Source organism: Anguilla rostrata, unplaced genomic scaffold (assembly GCF_018555375.3).
Source record: "Anguilla rostrata isolate EN2019 unplaced genomic scaffold, ASM1855537v3 scaf0934, whole genome shotgun sequence".
Classification (NCBI taxonomy): Eukaryota; Metazoa; Chordata; class Actinopteri; order Anguilliformes; family Anguillidae; genus Anguilla; species Anguilla rostrata.
Genome location: NW_026986305.1, coordinates 106,644 through 123,942, shown reverse-complemented (window position 1 = coordinate 123,942; position 17,299 = coordinate 106,644). Strand labels below are relative to the sequence as shown.

Below are 17,299 nucleotides of genomic sequence, written 5' to 3'. Positions count from 1 at the left end.
CTGATGGGACAGTGGTTTAGTCACTGGCTTTTGAGCACTAGGTTCCTGCTTTGAATCCCCCTCAGGGACATTTAATCTCATGTACATTTGCTTACCCCCATAATCACTGCTTCATGCTATAGTTTAATTTAAATGCCTTTGTGTGCGCATTGGTTGTGACACTTTCTATATGTAATGTTGTCAATGTAAACACTATTACGTGTGGATGCAATGACTGATTTCAGCATTTGAATGGATGCACATTAGTAACGAGAGAAAGCTCTTACTGTGCTGCTCATCTCTCTCCAGTGAGTCAGTGGGATCCTTCTGCTTCATGTTCCTCAGGATGTGGAGTGTGATCTTCAGAGACCCCTCACTGCCACAGGTCTCCAACATCTTCTCAAATATGTACAGGGCCTCAGGATCCTCCTGCTCTCTCTCGGTGCATTCTGGGTAATCAGCAATTTGATGACTCTTGAACAATTCCTTCATCTTCATGAACTTAAACAATGCAGAAGGATCTTCAGGCAGACTCTGAAAGCATTCTGGGCAATCCTGACTCAGATGGCTCTGAAACAGTTTCAACTTTTTGTCCTTCTTCAGCTTCATCAAAGTGCGCGGGAGAGACTGAAATAAACACATGAAGAGGTGTGCTGTATCAGTGTGTGAAATAAACATATGAAGAGATGTGCTGTATCAATGTGAAGTAAACACATTAAAAGGTGGGTTGGTAAGTATGTCAATTCGTCATAATTGACAATTAATAATATTATTATCAAATAATAATTAAATAAATGTTACAGAAATCCCGGCCGGACCCACCCAACACACAGGATAACAGGCTCCAGCCCCCACACAACCCTGACCAGACAGATGGAAGGAAGGAATTTTGTTTTGTTTGGTTTTTTCCCTCCTATAAACACCTTTATTTTTTAGGTTGGCCCAGTGTAAAATACTAGTCTCATCTACAACCTTCCCAAATTCTCCCACGTCACTCCTCTGCTGCGATCACTCCACTGGCTACCGGTCGCCGCCAGGATCCGGTTCAAAGCCCTGACCCTTGCCTACACTGCTGCCAACAGGACAGCCCCCATCTACTTGCAGGACATGACTCAATTCTATGTGCCTGCTCGACCACTCCGCTCTGCGGCAGCAGGGCGTCTTGTAACCCCTCCCACCCGCCCGAAGGGATCACAGAGCTTCTCCACCCTAGCTCCCCAGTGGTGGAACGAACTCCCCGTCTCTCTCCGAACCTCCCCCTCACTACCCATCTTCCGCCGTGGCCTGAAGACTCATCTCTTCAGACTATACCTGGACTAACTACCACCACGCTGTATATTTCACTCTAAATCCACCCCCCCCCCCTTTTTATGACACTTGTTACATGTTGCCCCATCCCACCACTTTTTGGTAATTTGTATTTGTCCTAATACTGTAGCTTATTCTTCTGCCTAGTTGGCTTTGCAGAGGTTAGGTCAGAATAGTGTTCACTGTGTTCTTGGCTAGAAATAGCTGTACAAAATAAGTATTGTATCTTATTGAACCTGTGTTCTGTAGTTGTCTATGACCATGAAATGCACTTTTTTGTGCGTCGCTTTGGATAAAAGCCAAATAAATGTAATGTAATGTTGGGATATTGTGTTTGTGGTTTGCAGGTTTTGTGAAGATCGTTTTGTTTTGTTTTGTGTACTTTCTGTTTTATTGTTTGTTTTAGTTTGTGCTTTAGTTTATAATTTATATTAATAAATGCCTGGGTTTGTGTTTTTAAATCACTTTCTGGATTGTTTTTGGACTTTGAGCTGGCCGTAACAGACAGTCACACAAGAAATGAATGAAAGAAGATTCCAAACCAGAGCTTTTGTCCCAAAGAAATCCAAAATGCAGAAACCAAAAGAACCAGAGATGAAATGTAGAACGCCAAACCTAGATGCAGGACTCAGATGCCCACTTCCAACTGTCACACAACTTATTTCCAAGTTTCCCAAAAACAAACTTAACTAAAAGATAGCCGCATATTTTAACTGGTGAAAAAGAGGAGGGGGCAGGGGCATGGACATCCTATCTCATACACACACACAGACACACACATTCACACCTCAGATGTAACCCCCCAGCTCCTGATTGTCTTATCTGCAGGCTATGCTGGCCGAGCACTTTGAAGCTTCCTATGGCTGAGAACAGCCAAATGGTGAGTTAAGCTGGCAGTATACTCAGTAAGAAGAAAGAACTTCAGGATTGAGAACCACCGGCGAACATGTCCACGAACACTGTTGTCAGTATACTCAGTGAGACCACCGCACCGTTTAAAGTCACTCCACGCCGCTGGGGCGTGAATAATTATGAGGCAGCTATTAACCGGGGCTGGAATCTCAACCAGACCTCCGTCTCGCGGCTACGCCATGGATGTATAAAGAGAAGGGCTACGCAAGATCACAACACAAAACAAAAAGTTTAAAGTGTTTAAAGCTTTAGTTTATCTAGTTATGCAAAAGAAGAAAAAGGGTGAAGAAGATGGTACATTCACCCTCTAAATTAGAGTAGGACGGAGAATGTTATGAGAGTTTTGTCTGTACATTCAGTAAATGCGAGTTTAGACGAGGGGGTCCACTTTCTCTTATTTCCGAATGTGTGCTAGGCGTTTTGATGACTTGCTGAAACGAGTAGCACCATTCATCAAACATGCGGGAACTCACAGAATTCCCATCTCTACAGAAGAGAGATTGGCGTTGACTCTCTGTACATTAGCATGTGAATTCAGCCCTCTGAACTCTCAACCGTGACGTAACCAACTATGTGATATTTGGACCAATAGCTGAGAGGGGGAGGTCGGAAAACAAGAAAGAATGAAAAGTTCTCCCTGGAGGCCGTCGCACACTGCACCGTACGAACACACAACACTTTTTGCTCGTCAGTTGTTCTGATTGCTTCATTTTGCTCAAAAAACTTCTACTTCGTACGAAGTATACTGCCTACTTTACAGTTAAGGCCAAAAGTTAACACACACTCTAAAGATATTCAACCTCAGTTTTTCTGTTATGCAAGTAGGTTATGCCCCTACTCCAAGACCGAATAGAAAAGCCAGAATGAAGTTTGCAGGTGATCACCAGGATGGATACCAAGCCTTTTGGAGGACTGTTCTCTGGTCAGATGAAACAAAAATTGAACTGTTTAGCCATAATGATCAGCGCTATGTTTGGAGGGAAAAGGGTGAGGCTTTTAATCCAAAGAACACCATCCCAACTGTGAAGCATGGGGGTGGTAGCATAATGTTGTGGGGGTGTTTCACTGGAAAAGGGACTGGTGCACTTCAGAAAATATATGGCATGCTGAGGAAGGAAGATTATCTAGAAATACTGACGCAACACCTCAAAACATCAGCTAGAAAGATTAAACTTGGTTGCAAATGGGTCTTCCAGCAGGACAATGATCCTAAGCATACCTCCAAAGTTTTAACAAAATGGCTTAAAGACAACAAAGTGAAAGTATTGGAGTGGCCATCACAAAGCCCTGACCTGAATTCCATAGAAAATTTGTGGACTGAACTGAAAAAGCATGTCCAAGCAAGGAAGCCCACAAACCTGACCAGTTCTGTCAGGAGGAATAGGCAAAAAATTCCAGCAAAGAATTGTGAGAAGCTTGTGGAAGGCTACCCCAAACATTTGATTCAAATTAAGCAATTAAAAGGCAATGCTTAATTTAATACTACAAAGTGTATGTAAACTTTTGACCCACTGAAAATCTAATATAGTACATAAAAGCTGAAATAAAACTGTCTCTTATTTAGAAATTACCTCTTATGGAAATAAAGTAAATACCCTAATTGACTTAACACAGGAAATGTATGGTAACATGAAATGTGTGGAGTAGCGAAATATTTAGTTTGAATGTCTTTAGCGCAGGTGTATGTAAACTTTGTGTATGTAAATGTCTGACAACATTTACATAATTTAATGGACTCATGCAGAAACAGGTCTTTTATGACAGAGGTAAATCTGTCTTTTCTAAGTCTTTTTAAATCAGCCATTATATTGGCAATCGACCAGGGTGCAAGGGGGCTTCTAGAAGGAATGGAAGATGATATGGTAACTGGTTTATCACATGTTCATGCACAAGGAACACCTATGAATCAAGGCAGTAAGTTATGCCCTTTTGAATCTTGTGTCTTATTTTGCGCTCAAATTGTCCACCGTTAAATTAGAAAAAGCGGGTTTGGACACATTCTAAATGCACTTGCACCTTGCAATTTAGACCATACGCTAAGATAATTAAAATATAGCCCTTGCCTCCACACACACCAGAAATGAAAATTGAAAGTATTTTTTAAATGTTTAAGTAAAAAGCTGTTTTTTGTGTTCTAATGATGTTCCACTTTGGATGGCCATGAATAATATAATAAACGTGCAATATGTTATTAATATTAGGGGCAATGTTAGACATTACCCTTGCACTATATTATATAAGTATTATAGATACTGAAATGAAATTCAATTTAAAGGACAAAAAAAAGACATAACCTGTTAAAAACGAGAAAAAAAAGATTCCACACCTGGTTTGGGAAATATAATTTCTCTGAGCTCTTCTCTTCAAAAGAGCTGGACTCCAGTGACTGCTGGACCCTGGGAACAAAAAATTGAGCTTTCAGTTAAACTCATCCTCTTACTGCAGCTCTAACTTTTTCAAGGATGCCCTGGGGAAAATGACAGAGAGAACAGTTGCAAGAGGGGAGAGAGAGAAAACAGAGGTAAATCTCCTGGGGAAGTTTTTTGGTTAAAGGCCTTGCTCAAGAGCCCAATGAGAGTTTTTTTTTTTGTGTACAGACCCAACTTCATCTCTCCAGATATAAGTCAGCATCTCTACATCTCCATCACAGGCTCAAACCAGCAACTCTACAGTTGCCAGGAGGACACCCTATCACTATCTACACCTTCCAGATAGCAAGTGACTCCGGGCTGGATCTGCACCGATCCTGGCCTTAAGTCAGCAGTGTAGTGCCGAAATCGGTGCAGGTCCAGGCTGAAGTCGCCTGCCATCTGGGCTGAACATGACATAATACACCCACCTTCCCGTGAATGTAACACGGGGCACCCAACCTAGACCTCAAAGTTGTCAGTGAAATTTAGGTTTAATTAAACAGTGAAGTGTCAACATGAACCTGTTCATTTACCTTGAATCACCTGGTAACTCTCCTCTGAAGTTGAGTACCTTACCATTGACTCTCACTCCCATAGACAGACAGCTGGGTAAGGTGACCCTGCTCTTTCTACCTGGACCCTGTGAACAAAACATGGAGACAGAGCTGCAGTTAACCTCATCTCTATTGCAGCTCTAACGCACAGCACTGGAGACAGGCTTCAGTTAAACTCATCTTCTTATGCAGCTCTAACTCACAGCACATGGAGACAGAGCTTCCAGTTAAACTCATCCTCTTACTGCAGCTCTACTCACAGCCAGAGACAGAGCCATTAATCTTACTGCTGATTAACTTGAATCACCTGAGCCAGGAGATTCAAGATGGTAAAGCATAACCTCTACTTTTATTTAGCTGCTCAAGAGCCAATGAGAGTTTTACCTCAACTAATCTCTCAATATGCAGCATCACTCCCATACAGGCTCAAACCACACTGTACAATTGCAAGGACACCCTAAATCCACCAGATAGAGGGATGCAGTTTGCCATAAGTAGAGGTGGAGAATGCGAAACGTGCGCAGCTGAAGTGTCTGATTAGGGCTGTCAGACCTAATACGACGTTTTTTATTGATGTAATGGACCCAACTAACTCTCAGATATAGTCAGTCAAATTTAGGCTCAATCAAACTGAAGTTGTCCAATGAACCTCTTACCTAATCACTGTAACTTCCTAGCAAGTGAGTCCGTGTCCAGACTCTCCACGTCTCCAAGTAGCAGAGCTGGACGGTGACCCAGCTCTTCTACCATGGACCTGTGAACAAAACAGCGAATTCAGTAAAACCCGCCTACGCAGCCTAACTCAAGCTCATGATGCAAAGATCAGTTAACTCATCCTTCTTACTTGCAATCATTAACTCCAGCAATGAGAACAGAGCTTACCAGTTAAACACTGATCTCTTTCTGCACACTAACTAACAAACATTGGAGACAGAGCTTCCAGTTAAACTCATCCTCTTACTGCAGTCTAACTCACAGCACATGGAGCACAGACTCCAGTTAACTATCTCTTACTGCAGATCTAACTCACAGCACATGGAGACAGAGCTTCCAGTTAAACTCATCCTCTTACTGCAGCTCTAACTCACAGCACAGGGAGACAGAGCTTCCAGTTAAAAACTCATCCTCTTTCTGCAGCTCTAACTACAGCACTGGAGACAGAGTTCCAGTTAAACTATCTTCTTACTGCAGACTCTAACTCACAGCATTGGAGACAGCTTCCAGTTAAACTCATCCTCTTACTGCATCTAACTCAAACACATGCAGACAGAGTAGCAAAGAGAGATGGAAAAGTTAAGCCTTGGAGCAGTTTTATGTTAAGGCCTTGCTCAGATCCTAATGAGAGCATTTGTGTAGACCCAACTTCATTTCAAACTCAGCATCTCTACATCTCCATCACACTCAAACCACAACTGTACATGCCAGGAGACACCACATACTACACTCAGAAGCAGTGATCGGGACGGATCGGGCACGATTCTGGCCTTAGTCAGCAGTGTATTGTGCCGAAATCGTCATCCAGCTGAAGTTCAGCCATCTGGCGAGCATACATAATACACCCACTTCACGTGAAGTAACACCGGCACCAACTAACCTCAAAGTTGGTCAGGAAATTTAGGTTTAATAACAGTGAGTGTCACTGAACTGTTCATTTACCTTGAATCCCTGGTACTTCCTCTGAAGTTGAGTACCTATCATTGACTCTCCACTCCTCACAGACAGAAAGCCTGGGTCAGGTGACCCTGCTCTTTCTACCGTGACCTGTGAACACAAATGAGACAGAGATGTCAGTTAAACTGAATCCCTTACTGCAGCTTAACCACGCAATGGAGCACATCCATTACCTCATCCTCGCTTAGTGACGGTCTTACTCCACAAACATGGAGACAGAGTTCCAGTAAAACTCATCCTCTTACTGCAGCTCTAACTCACAGCACATGGAGGCAAAGATCCAGTTAACCTCATCCTCTTATTGCAGGTCTTACTCACAGCACATGGAGACAGAGCTTCCAGTTAAACTCATCCTCTTACTGCAGCTCTAACTCACAGCACATGGAGACAGAGCTTCCAGTTAAACTCATCCTCTTACTGCAGCTCTAACTCACAGCACATGGAGACAGAGCTTCCAGTTAAACTGATCTTCTTACTGCAGATCTAACTCACAGCACTTGGAGACAGCTTCCAGTTAAACTCATCCTCTTACTGCTGATCTAACTTTTGCAAATACACCCTGGGATAAATGCCAGAGAGAAGAGTAGCAAAAGAGGAGAGAGTGGGAAGAAGTGTAAAGCCTCTGGAGCAGTTTTTATGTTAAGGGCCTTGCTCAAGAGCCCAATGAGAGTTTTTTAATTTTGTGTACAGACCCAACTTAATCTCTCCAGATATAAGTCAGCATCTCTACATCTCCATCACAGGCTCAAACCAGCAACTGTACAGTTGCCAGGAGGACACCCTACCACTATCTACACCTTCCAGATAGCAATGACTCCGGGCTGGATCTGCACTGATTCTGGCCTTAAGTCAGCAGTGTAGTGCCGAAATCGGTGCAGGTCCAGGCTGAAGTCGTTTGCCATCTGGGCTGAATACGACATAATACACCCACCTTCAAGTGAATGTAACACGGGGCACCCAACCTAGCCCTCAATGTTGTCAGTGAAATTTAGGTTTAATTAAACAGTGAAGTGTCAAAATGAACCTGTTCATTTACCTTGAATTACCTGGTAACTCTCCTCTGAAGTTGAGTACCTTATCCATTGACTCTCCACTCCTCATAGACAGACAGCTGGGAACAGGTGACCCTGCTCTTTCTACCTGGACCCTGTGAACAAAACATGGAGACAGAGCTTCCAGTTAAACTTATCGTCTTACTGCAGCTCTAACTCACAGCACATGGAGACAGAGCTTCCAGTTAAACTCATCCTCTTACTGCAGCTCTAACTCACAGCACATGGAGACAGAGCTTCCAGTTAAACTCATCCTCTTACTGCAGCTCTAACTCACAGCACATGGAGACAGAGCTTCCAGTTAAGCTCATCCTCTTACTGCAGCTCTAACGCACAGCACATGGAGACAGAGCCTCTAGTTACACTGATCTTCTTACTGTTGATCTAACTCACAGCACATGGAGACAAAGCTTCCAGTTAAACTCATCCTCTTTCTGCAGCTCTAACTCACAGCACTTGGAGACAGAGCTTCCAGTAAAACCCATCCTCTTTCTGCAGCTCTAACTTTTGCAGACACCCTGGGATAAATGCCAGAGAGAAGAGCTGCAAAAGAGGAGAGAGTGGGAAGAAGTGTAAAGGCTCTGGAGCAGTTTTTATGTTAAGAGCCTTGCTCAAGAGCCCAATGAGAGCTTTTTTATTTTGTGTAAGGACCCAACTTCATCTCTCCTGATATAAGTCAGCATCTCTACATCTCCATCACAGGCTCAAACCAGCAACTGTACAGTTGCCAGGAGGACACCCTACCACTATCTACACCTTCCAGATAGCAAGTGGCTCCGTGCCGGATCTGCACTGATTCTGGCCTTAAGTCAGCAGTGCAGTCCCAAAATCGGTGCAGGTCCAGGCTGAAGTCATTTGCCATCTGGGCTGAATATGACATAATACACCCACCTTCAAGTGAATGTAATACGGGGCACCCAACCTAGACCTCAATGCTGTCAGTGAGATTTATGTTTAATTAAACAGTGAAGTGTCAACATGAACCTGTTCATTTACCTTGAATCACTTGGTAACTCTCCTCTGAAGTTGATTACCTTCTCCATTGACTCATCACTGTGCATAGACAGACAGCTGGGTACAGGTGACTCTACTCTTTCTACCTGGACCCTGTGAACAAAACATGGAGACAGAGCTTCCTGTTTAACTCATCCTCTTACTGCAGCTCTAACTCACAGCACTTGGAGACAGAGCTACCAGTTAAACTCATCCTCCTACTGCATATCACATTAAATATCTGATTCATGCATTTATACCTCTTCCTTTCAGTGCTGAGGGTTCCTCCTTTGGTCTTTGGCTCCTCTGAGGGAACACATCATAATAGACTGGACCCCAAGTGGCTTCCAACCCAGATTAGCCTGTAAACACACAACATGAGCACACACTGAACACTGGCATGGACACACAGAGACACACACACACAATATAGCGTAGTTTTGACTGGAAGCAATGCAGAATTTAAATGGGCCCTGAACATGTACCATACAGACATCTCAAAAGGAGTAGTGTTACCCTTGATATGAAGCTCAGGAGCGTGTGTCCAGAAAAACACCACAGCGCACTAGAAACAGTGTGCCAAGGCTTGATTAATTTCTGCCATAAACACATGATCAATGACGTCTGAAGCTTCATTTGGTACACACAACCATGTGACCACTTTGGTAACTGACTCGACGCAAAGCTTTGGCATAGGTTTCGTGGGTAGAGCAAGCAGTTCGTGTCAGTCGTGAGCTAGTGAGTCACAGTGACTGCTTTAAGAATCCGAGACATTGTGCAGAGATGGAATCAGCCAGGAACAAGAGAGTGGTCTGCAGTTTGGGAGCATTTAAAAATGATATCAGCAACTAAGCTTTATCCTCCTGAGACCCAGGGGAAAATAGGTTAAAAATGACATTTTTTTCTGTATTTTGTGTTATACTATATATAGTAATACAAATAAAAATACAAATATAAAAAAATAAAAACAATCAGTTAAGAATAATGCTTTATAAGTGCAGTTTTACTTATTATTTCTGAAATTTTAAAAAACTAATTTTAACTCTGGAAAGACCGCCAGGTCAAAGTACATGCAATCTCACATCCAAATTTATGACATTTAAAGACCATTATGTATTATAGACACAGAAAATATTAAGCTATCATGAAGGCTTGAAGACAGAACTAGAAATGTCACGTCCTCCACAAAGGACAAACAGGAAAGTCATTGTCTCAGAAGGATGAGAGAAAATGATTATATGAATTTATACAACAATAACCTTTTATTTCAATGACCTGTTCAATGTTGCATGAGCACCTCCTCTCCGCATTTAATAGTTATTAGTCCGAAGTTTCAAGGTGGACACGACGCTGATGACTACCTTCTATAAGTCTTTTATTGAATCTTTTTTAACCTTTAATATGATCTGCTGGTTTGGTAACCTAAATCGTAAGTGCAAGAGTACACTGGCCAAGATTGTAAAATTAGCTGGCAGGATCATGATACAGTTGACCCCTCCCAGCTCTATCAGATGGGATCTATAAGGCCCAGTCCATTCTGAGGGATTCCCAGCATCCCCTGTTCAATTCATTTGTATTACTTCCCTCAGAGCGCAGATATACACCGATCAGCCACAACATTAAAACCACCTACCTAATATTGTGTAGGTCCCCCTCGTGCCGCCAAAACAGCTCTGATCCGTCTCCACCTCTGAAGGTGTCCTCTGGTATATTTGTATTTCTGTATATATTTGTATCTACTGTATATTTGTATCTGATATTTTGATTCTACTGTAAATTTGTATCTGATTGTGTTACTTCATTGTCTTTTATGCTGCAACAGTGCAAATTCCCCCGGGGATCAATGAAGTACACTACTACTACTTATTACATTATTGGTTTTTATTACATAAAAATTTAAAATGGATTACATTATTGGGAGTTATTACACTATTGGTAGTTTATTACATTATTAAGATAAGACATACTTTATTGAACCCCGTGGGGTAATCTGTCCTCTGCGTTTGACCCATCCTTAGTTACCTAGAAGCAGTGGGCTGCCACAGGGGACCAACTCCAGTTCTGAGGCAAGTGCCTTGGTCAAGGGCACGTGCAGGAGCGCACCTAACATGCATGTCTTTGAGTGTGGGAGGAAACCGGAGTACCCGGAGTAAACCCACGAGAACATGGGCAGAACATCCGAACTCCGCACAGAAAGGCTCCAAGCCGAGATTCGAACCCACGAACTTCCTGCTACGAGGCGACAGTGCTAACCACTATGCCACCATGTCCTATCACTAGTTGCTACAGGGCTATAAAAAGCTAAGATATTGTTAGAGGGTGAATTATTTCCACGTGATTTTAAAAACTCTCGATGGGTCAGAGTGGATTTGGCGGCACGAGGGGGAGCTACACAATATTAGGCAGGTGGTTTTAATGTTGTGGCTGATCGGTGTAGGCTCCCTATTTTAAAATAGGATCCCTATGTTAAAAACAAACAGGATTAAACACTCTTTTATCCCAAGTGTCACTGGCTTTCTTAATAAGTTACAGTGATACATTTTGCAATGATTTTAATGTTTATCTGTTGTCATAAATATAGTTATTGCTATTTATTATATACTATGCTGCAATACAAACTTCCAGATACGGACAATAAAGACTCTAACTAACACCAAACCTATATCCTTTGTGTTATATACCGGCACATTTATTCGGAATACCCCCTCATTAATGCAAATAGGCTACTCCTAACCGCACATTATGTGGCTGTAACTCAATATAGACATTACATTACAGGCATTTAGCAAACTCTCCTATCCAGTGACTTACACAACTTTTTGTCGCATATTTTTTTACATTACATCCATACAGCTGGATATATACTGAAGTAATGCAGGTTAGGTATCTTGCTCAAAGGGTACTACGGCAGTGTCCTACCTGGGACTCGAACCTGTGGCCTATAGGTTACAAGGCCCGCTCCTTACCTATTAGAATGGGCAAGATGTGTGATCTAAGCGACTTTGACTGTGCCAGATGGATGGTGCCAGATGTGGTGGTTCCAGCATCACAGAAACAGCTGCCCTCCTGGGATTTCCATGCAGTACAGTCTCTAGAGTTTACAGAGAATGGTGTGATAAACAAAAAACACATTGTTAATGAGAGATCAGAGGAGAATGGGCAGACTAGTTCAAGCTAACAGAAAGGCCACAAATGAAATAACAGCTATGCTTGGCCAAAGAGATCTAATGTCATCTCTCAGGACCACAGTAGATGAGACAAAGGAGACCATTTAGATTCTTGAAACTGTCGATTACTCCCAGTAAAACCATTTTTCCTGAAGCCATTCCAAATAGCCTTTTGCCATGGAGGTAGCATCTAATTTTGGAGCATCTAATGCAGCAATTAATAGAAACTTGGTGATCCCCCGATGCAACCAAGTTCTGTAATTCTTCAACTGTGGCCACTGGATTGGTCTTTGCTCCCTGAACCATCTACTTCACTGTGCATTGGCTAAGATCACTAGCGCCCTGTACTGGGCAGGTTTAACACTACTCCAGGGGAGTGAAATTATTCATATTTGGTCTCACAGTAGTAAGTCGTATATTTCTTTATTTAGTTTTTGACCCATTTCCTTATTTTTGAAGGTCAACAACCATTTTTTTCTTCATTTGTGAGTTTGCTGCTTTTGATGAAAAATAGATTTTGTTAGCGTGTTGCCTCAGTTTTATACTCCAGTGAAGCAGCAAGCCATGGAAGAGGACAACACAGTTCCTTAGGCCTGAAATCAGCTTATATACATGCTGGTGTAAAGTTCACTCTGTTAGATTTTATGTTTAACAATCTTTAAGGGTGCCAATAATTGTGACCCCTATAAAGTCAGTATCTGAGATGCATGTATTTTGCTAGTAGGCGTATATGATATGCTAGTGACAATTTATAGCCGACTGATATCCCTGTTATTGTGTTTCATGTTAAATTTTAAAACATTTGGCAACTTTCACTACCCATGCTTCCAGTCAGTGTTTCGGCCGCACATTTACCCATAAACAACCCCCCTTACATACACGAACATGCTCGTCAGAAATCTTCTTGGAAAACATCCAAAAACGACCCAAATCAATAATTCATGACAGTAGATCATTATTTATTCTTAAGTAGCCCAATTTTATCCCCAAAATGTCATTGTATCATGTATTCTCCGTTTCTAAGTAGTTGTAATTCGATTCGAAATCGCTGCAGGACAATTCATGTTGGATTTTAATTTCAACTTCAATCAAACATTTCAAGGCAAAATGTAAATTCCGTTTGACGTGTGGCTTTGAAATCATTCGCTTTCGTGATTTTAAGTAGACCTACATGCACAGCTACATGCTACCTTGTGGTTCACACAAGAAACGGCATCTTAATGCAACTATAACCACAGTAAGTTCTTTTCGGTTCTTGCTACTATTAAAGTAGTTGAATTTATTATCATTGAAACTTGTACGAATTCAATAGAACATAATTAATTGGTAAGGACGTGGCTACTAGGTCTTTGTGAATTGAAACTAGTCAGAGTTGGGTAACAAATATGCAAACGAATATCCTAAGCATATTTTAGCATGCTCCATTCGGAAACTAATGTCTCGTTTCAAATAATAGAAGGCCAACTATGAAAGCTCCATAGGCCACGTGAATTAACTACCGACCACCGACTTTAACATGGCAGACATCAAGTTAATTTGTCTTAATCCAAACTGTGAATACATAGCAAAAATAACATTTTGACTTCACAATCTGCACAGTTAAAATGTTCGGTCTGTTTTTTTTTTTTTTTTTTTACAGTAGCAGATGTCATAATGTAGCCGACAACAGGCCTGTGACTTCCGTCATATCCAAATAGGTCAAATTATCATAAAATACCAAATGAATGCTAAAATAAAGGTTCAACTTTTAAAAGGTCATTTGAAAGGGTATTTTTTATTTTTGGTCCCAAATGGGGAATTTGAAAAAAACATTACTCCTCGTCTACTCATCGGGCGCCATTTTATTACCTGTTTTATTTCACGAAATTAAGCGTTATTGCGATCATAGTTGCAGATTCCTATTCCTCCAAACACCCCTTCTCATCTAGCTTCTATTCTCCCCATCCCACTTCAAAACAGACTACTTACTCCGTTCTTTTATCCAGTTTTATTCCCTTTTTATTTATTCCCTGCATCCTCTTTGTCCTCCGTCTCCAAAATGACGTTTGAATTTGAAACAGTTTCACTTTCTCTTTTGACCCTTTTTTTTTTTTAAAACTTTTTTACTGGTTCAAGCAAGTCTTTTTATTTTTATTGGTTGCATTCATTTATTGTAGTCAATTAGTTACCCAGAAAAGACAGACATTCCTTGCATGTAGACATTTACCTAATTTTAACGTCTACATGTACTAAGCCTATTGAACAATTCTACACTTCCGTTGGGACTTAAATTGTTCCAATATATTGGTACCATCTGCAGGCTAAACCCGCAAATAAGTCTGTTCGACTGTAGCGAACATCCGCGTCACTGTAAAAAATATTCTTTTTTCAAGGTGCACAATATGACGATGGACAGAAAATAAAAAATAATAAAAATAAACCATCACTCTCCCTCAGTGTCCCTGACACAATCACTGACGCATTCACTTCCTCATGACCAGTTATATCCGTATATGTGCTTATGTTTGTGGCGGGTAGTTTATGTTATCACGACGCTATTTGTTATCTCTATTCTTAACAGTCTATTTTTGTTTGTAAATTTAGGTCTAAGGTTTGTTATTATGTACGTTTTGATATGTGGCATCTCCAATCGTTGACTGTTAGTTTTCTTTTTAAGTCAATTTGTAAGGTTACTTGTCATTTGTTGTTTGTATGTTTTTCATCATATCTGTGTATGTCATTAAAAAATAGGATAAAAACAGGAGCTGATTTTCCATTGAGCTTGCACTTTCCACATTCAAAAAGGGGGGGGGGGGTTCATGTCCTCTCTGCATGGAGCTAGCATGTTCCTGTATTCGTGCTGGTTTCCTCTGGGTCCTCTGGTTTTGTAGGAAAATTTTGAGACTCCCCATGATTGAGATGACGTCACATGTCAAAGTTAGGGTATTCCCATCAATGTTGATCAAACTGGTTCCTCCAAACTCTCGATGCTCCGTGGTAAAAGTACATCTATGACTATTCACTCATATAATCAATATGTAATCCAATAAACCTATCAGTAGTTGCAGCTAAGCTTATGGAAACGCAAGAAACCACAGTATCAACTGTAGAAAAAAAGCAAGAGAATGCAGAAGGCTTAAAAAATAAACACACTTACTCACTCAGCTGAAAACATTAATCAAATACTAACCATACACTTATATTTTCAAACTGATCAACTGCTAATAAATGTGCTAGAAGACTAATATTTTACAGTGACCCCTATGTAACCTGAATACAATGGAAAATTACACGAGGCTGTGACTTGTATTCTTAATGGAAAATTACAGAATAATGACTAATATTTTTTAAGAGAAAGTTTGGGTAACTTTCCACAATGACGTTATCACCCAAGAACAGTAGATCATTGTGGTGCCAAGAAGGACAGATGGTATTTTAAGGAATGTGTTAGGGGGAGTTGTGGGGTGCACAGTGTATAAAATGGATGTAAAACTGACTATCGAGGTTCAATTCTGCAGAATTGATCTGGCTTTATGCACCTGTGCAAATGAAGTCTAACTTTTCTGAAGAGCTTGCTGCTGTGGTATCTTTTCCCTTGTGAAGTTGTTTTATACAAATTAATGATTGGACTTTGAATTCTGTCAGTTCCTAGACACGACAGTTTCCTCCCACACCAAAGACATGTATGTCAGGTTCAGTAAACTCCTGCCATTGCCCTTGGCCAAGGCCGCTGCACTGTGCCTGCCCACTAGAAGTAGTTAGAATGAGTCAAATGCAGAGGATTAATTATTCTTTCTCTTTGAGTCACTAACATGACCTTGTATTGATGCCTGGCAGATTTTATGGACCTTTCTGAGTTGTGTCTAGAAGTTTTATATGACGGGTCATTGCCAATATTAAAAGATGAAATTTTGATTCAGTGCAAACAGCTGCAGTTTATTTGTAATACAACGTTTACTCAATGGATAATCAACTGAGTTTCCAACTTGATAAATACATCAACATAATTATGAACAGTGATTTGTCAAAAAAGGCCTTTAAAATATGGCTAGTTATAATGAAATATAATGACCAAGCACAAAATATCATCAGCTGACATGGTATCAGTGAGCTGTAACCAGAAGAATATATATTTGGCCTGTAACTGCATGATTGTACATACTGTATCTGTGGCTATTATTTGATGTTACAGTGGACAGAGTTACACGTGTGAAATCAGATCTCATGATCAGATTCAATGAGAAAGAATACTAGGAGAAGCCATTTATGATTCAGTGGCCCTTAAATCTTTGTGACAAGGGAGGGGGTGTATTTATAGACCATTTTATTTGTCTAAGATTTCTTGTATCTGAATCTGATCACAGAAATCTGATTTCAATAATGTATATTGTGGTCATTGTGACCATATACTTCTAATAAATAAAGAATTACACAATTCTGTCTGCAGACGTTAAAAAGCCAACACTGAATCTATAATTGAAGACAGCATAGAGGGTCCCTTCAGAATAAGAAACATCAGTGTCCATGTTCTTGCTCACAAGTGAAAACATGCAACCATTCATGATGTCTACAACAACAACAATTTGATGACACTCGTAGTGCAGCAGTAATGCACAAAAAGCCAAACTTTATGCCGACCCAGAGAAAGCTTGTGTAATCCATCTAGTGACAAGCTATTACAAGGCTAACTTTCAGAACTTTGCAAAATGATTATTGCTTACTTTTTATACAGATTCTATTATGTTTGCCAAGGACCAAACATGAGATTACAGTTCGGACCAGGAGGCGCCCATGAGTCAACAGTTTAGTGTGAAACTGAACTTCCAGTACCATCTAGTGGCTATTTAGAGGAACTACAATATTATTTTTACAACAGTGTTCTAGAACTCCACAGGTGTTCTCATGTCTTAATAATTGCAGTAGATGTGACTGTAAACTAAAATGTTTTGCAAATAATGAAATGTTTGATTGATCAGAAAAACAGTTTTCATGTCTATATGAGCGCACATAGTGAATCACTGCCCATTCTTTCATTGCTCCACCTCAGTTCCTGTAGATTCAGTGGGAAACCTGCAGTGATTAATGCACTTCAGACTGTGTTCTGCAGTGTACAGCTGCTTGGAGGCTTAAGGTAGTGAAGGGAAGTGAATGTTTCTGTATTTCTGTATGCACTCCTGGCCCCTTCTGCCTAGACCTGCAGCCTTGTCCCAGTCTCCACATTTCTAGTTACCATGGTGATGAGTGAGGAGAGCAATGGAGAGCTACGGGGAGGA

General features: G+C 40.9%; 1 protein-coding gene and 1 long non-coding RNA gene across 15 annotated transcripts in view; both read right to left on the bottom strand.

The window, feature by feature from the left end:
- Nucleotides 1-17,299, bottom strand: part of LOC135246809 (NACHT, LRR and PYD domains-containing protein 12-like) — a 140,719-nt gene that overhangs the window by 30,622 nt on the left and 92,798 nt on the right. For 4 of the 14 annotated variants that reach the window (XM_064320081.1, XM_064320077.1, XM_064320078.1 and 1 more), the window contains 5 exons: nt 8,884-8,994; nt 7,910-7,982; nt 5,144-5,181; nt 4,526-4,595; nt 267-606 (listed from right to left, as the gene is read on the bottom strand). In XM_064320081.1, coding sequence (XP_064176151.1) covers nt 267-606; nt 4,526-4,595; nt 5,144-5,181; nt 7,910-7,982; nt 8,884-8,994 — 632 coding nt within the window. Of the gene's footprint in view, nt 1-266; nt 607-4,525; nt 4,596-5,143; nt 5,251-7,871; nt 7,983-8,883; nt 8,995-9,140; nt 9,189-17,299 lie in introns of those variants that run through there. The other 10 variants (XM_064320083.1, XM_064320085.1, XM_064320092.1 and 7 more) reach the window with 8 other exon arrangements.
- LOC135246810 (uncharacterized) lies at nt 9,191-14,685 on the bottom strand. The gene is made up of 3 exons (XR_010327955.1): nt 14,016-14,685; nt 11,847-11,971; nt 9,191-9,242 (listed from the first exon to the last, which is right to left on the bottom strand). It is a non-coding gene; the product is annotated as an uncharacterized LOC135246810 (long non-coding RNA).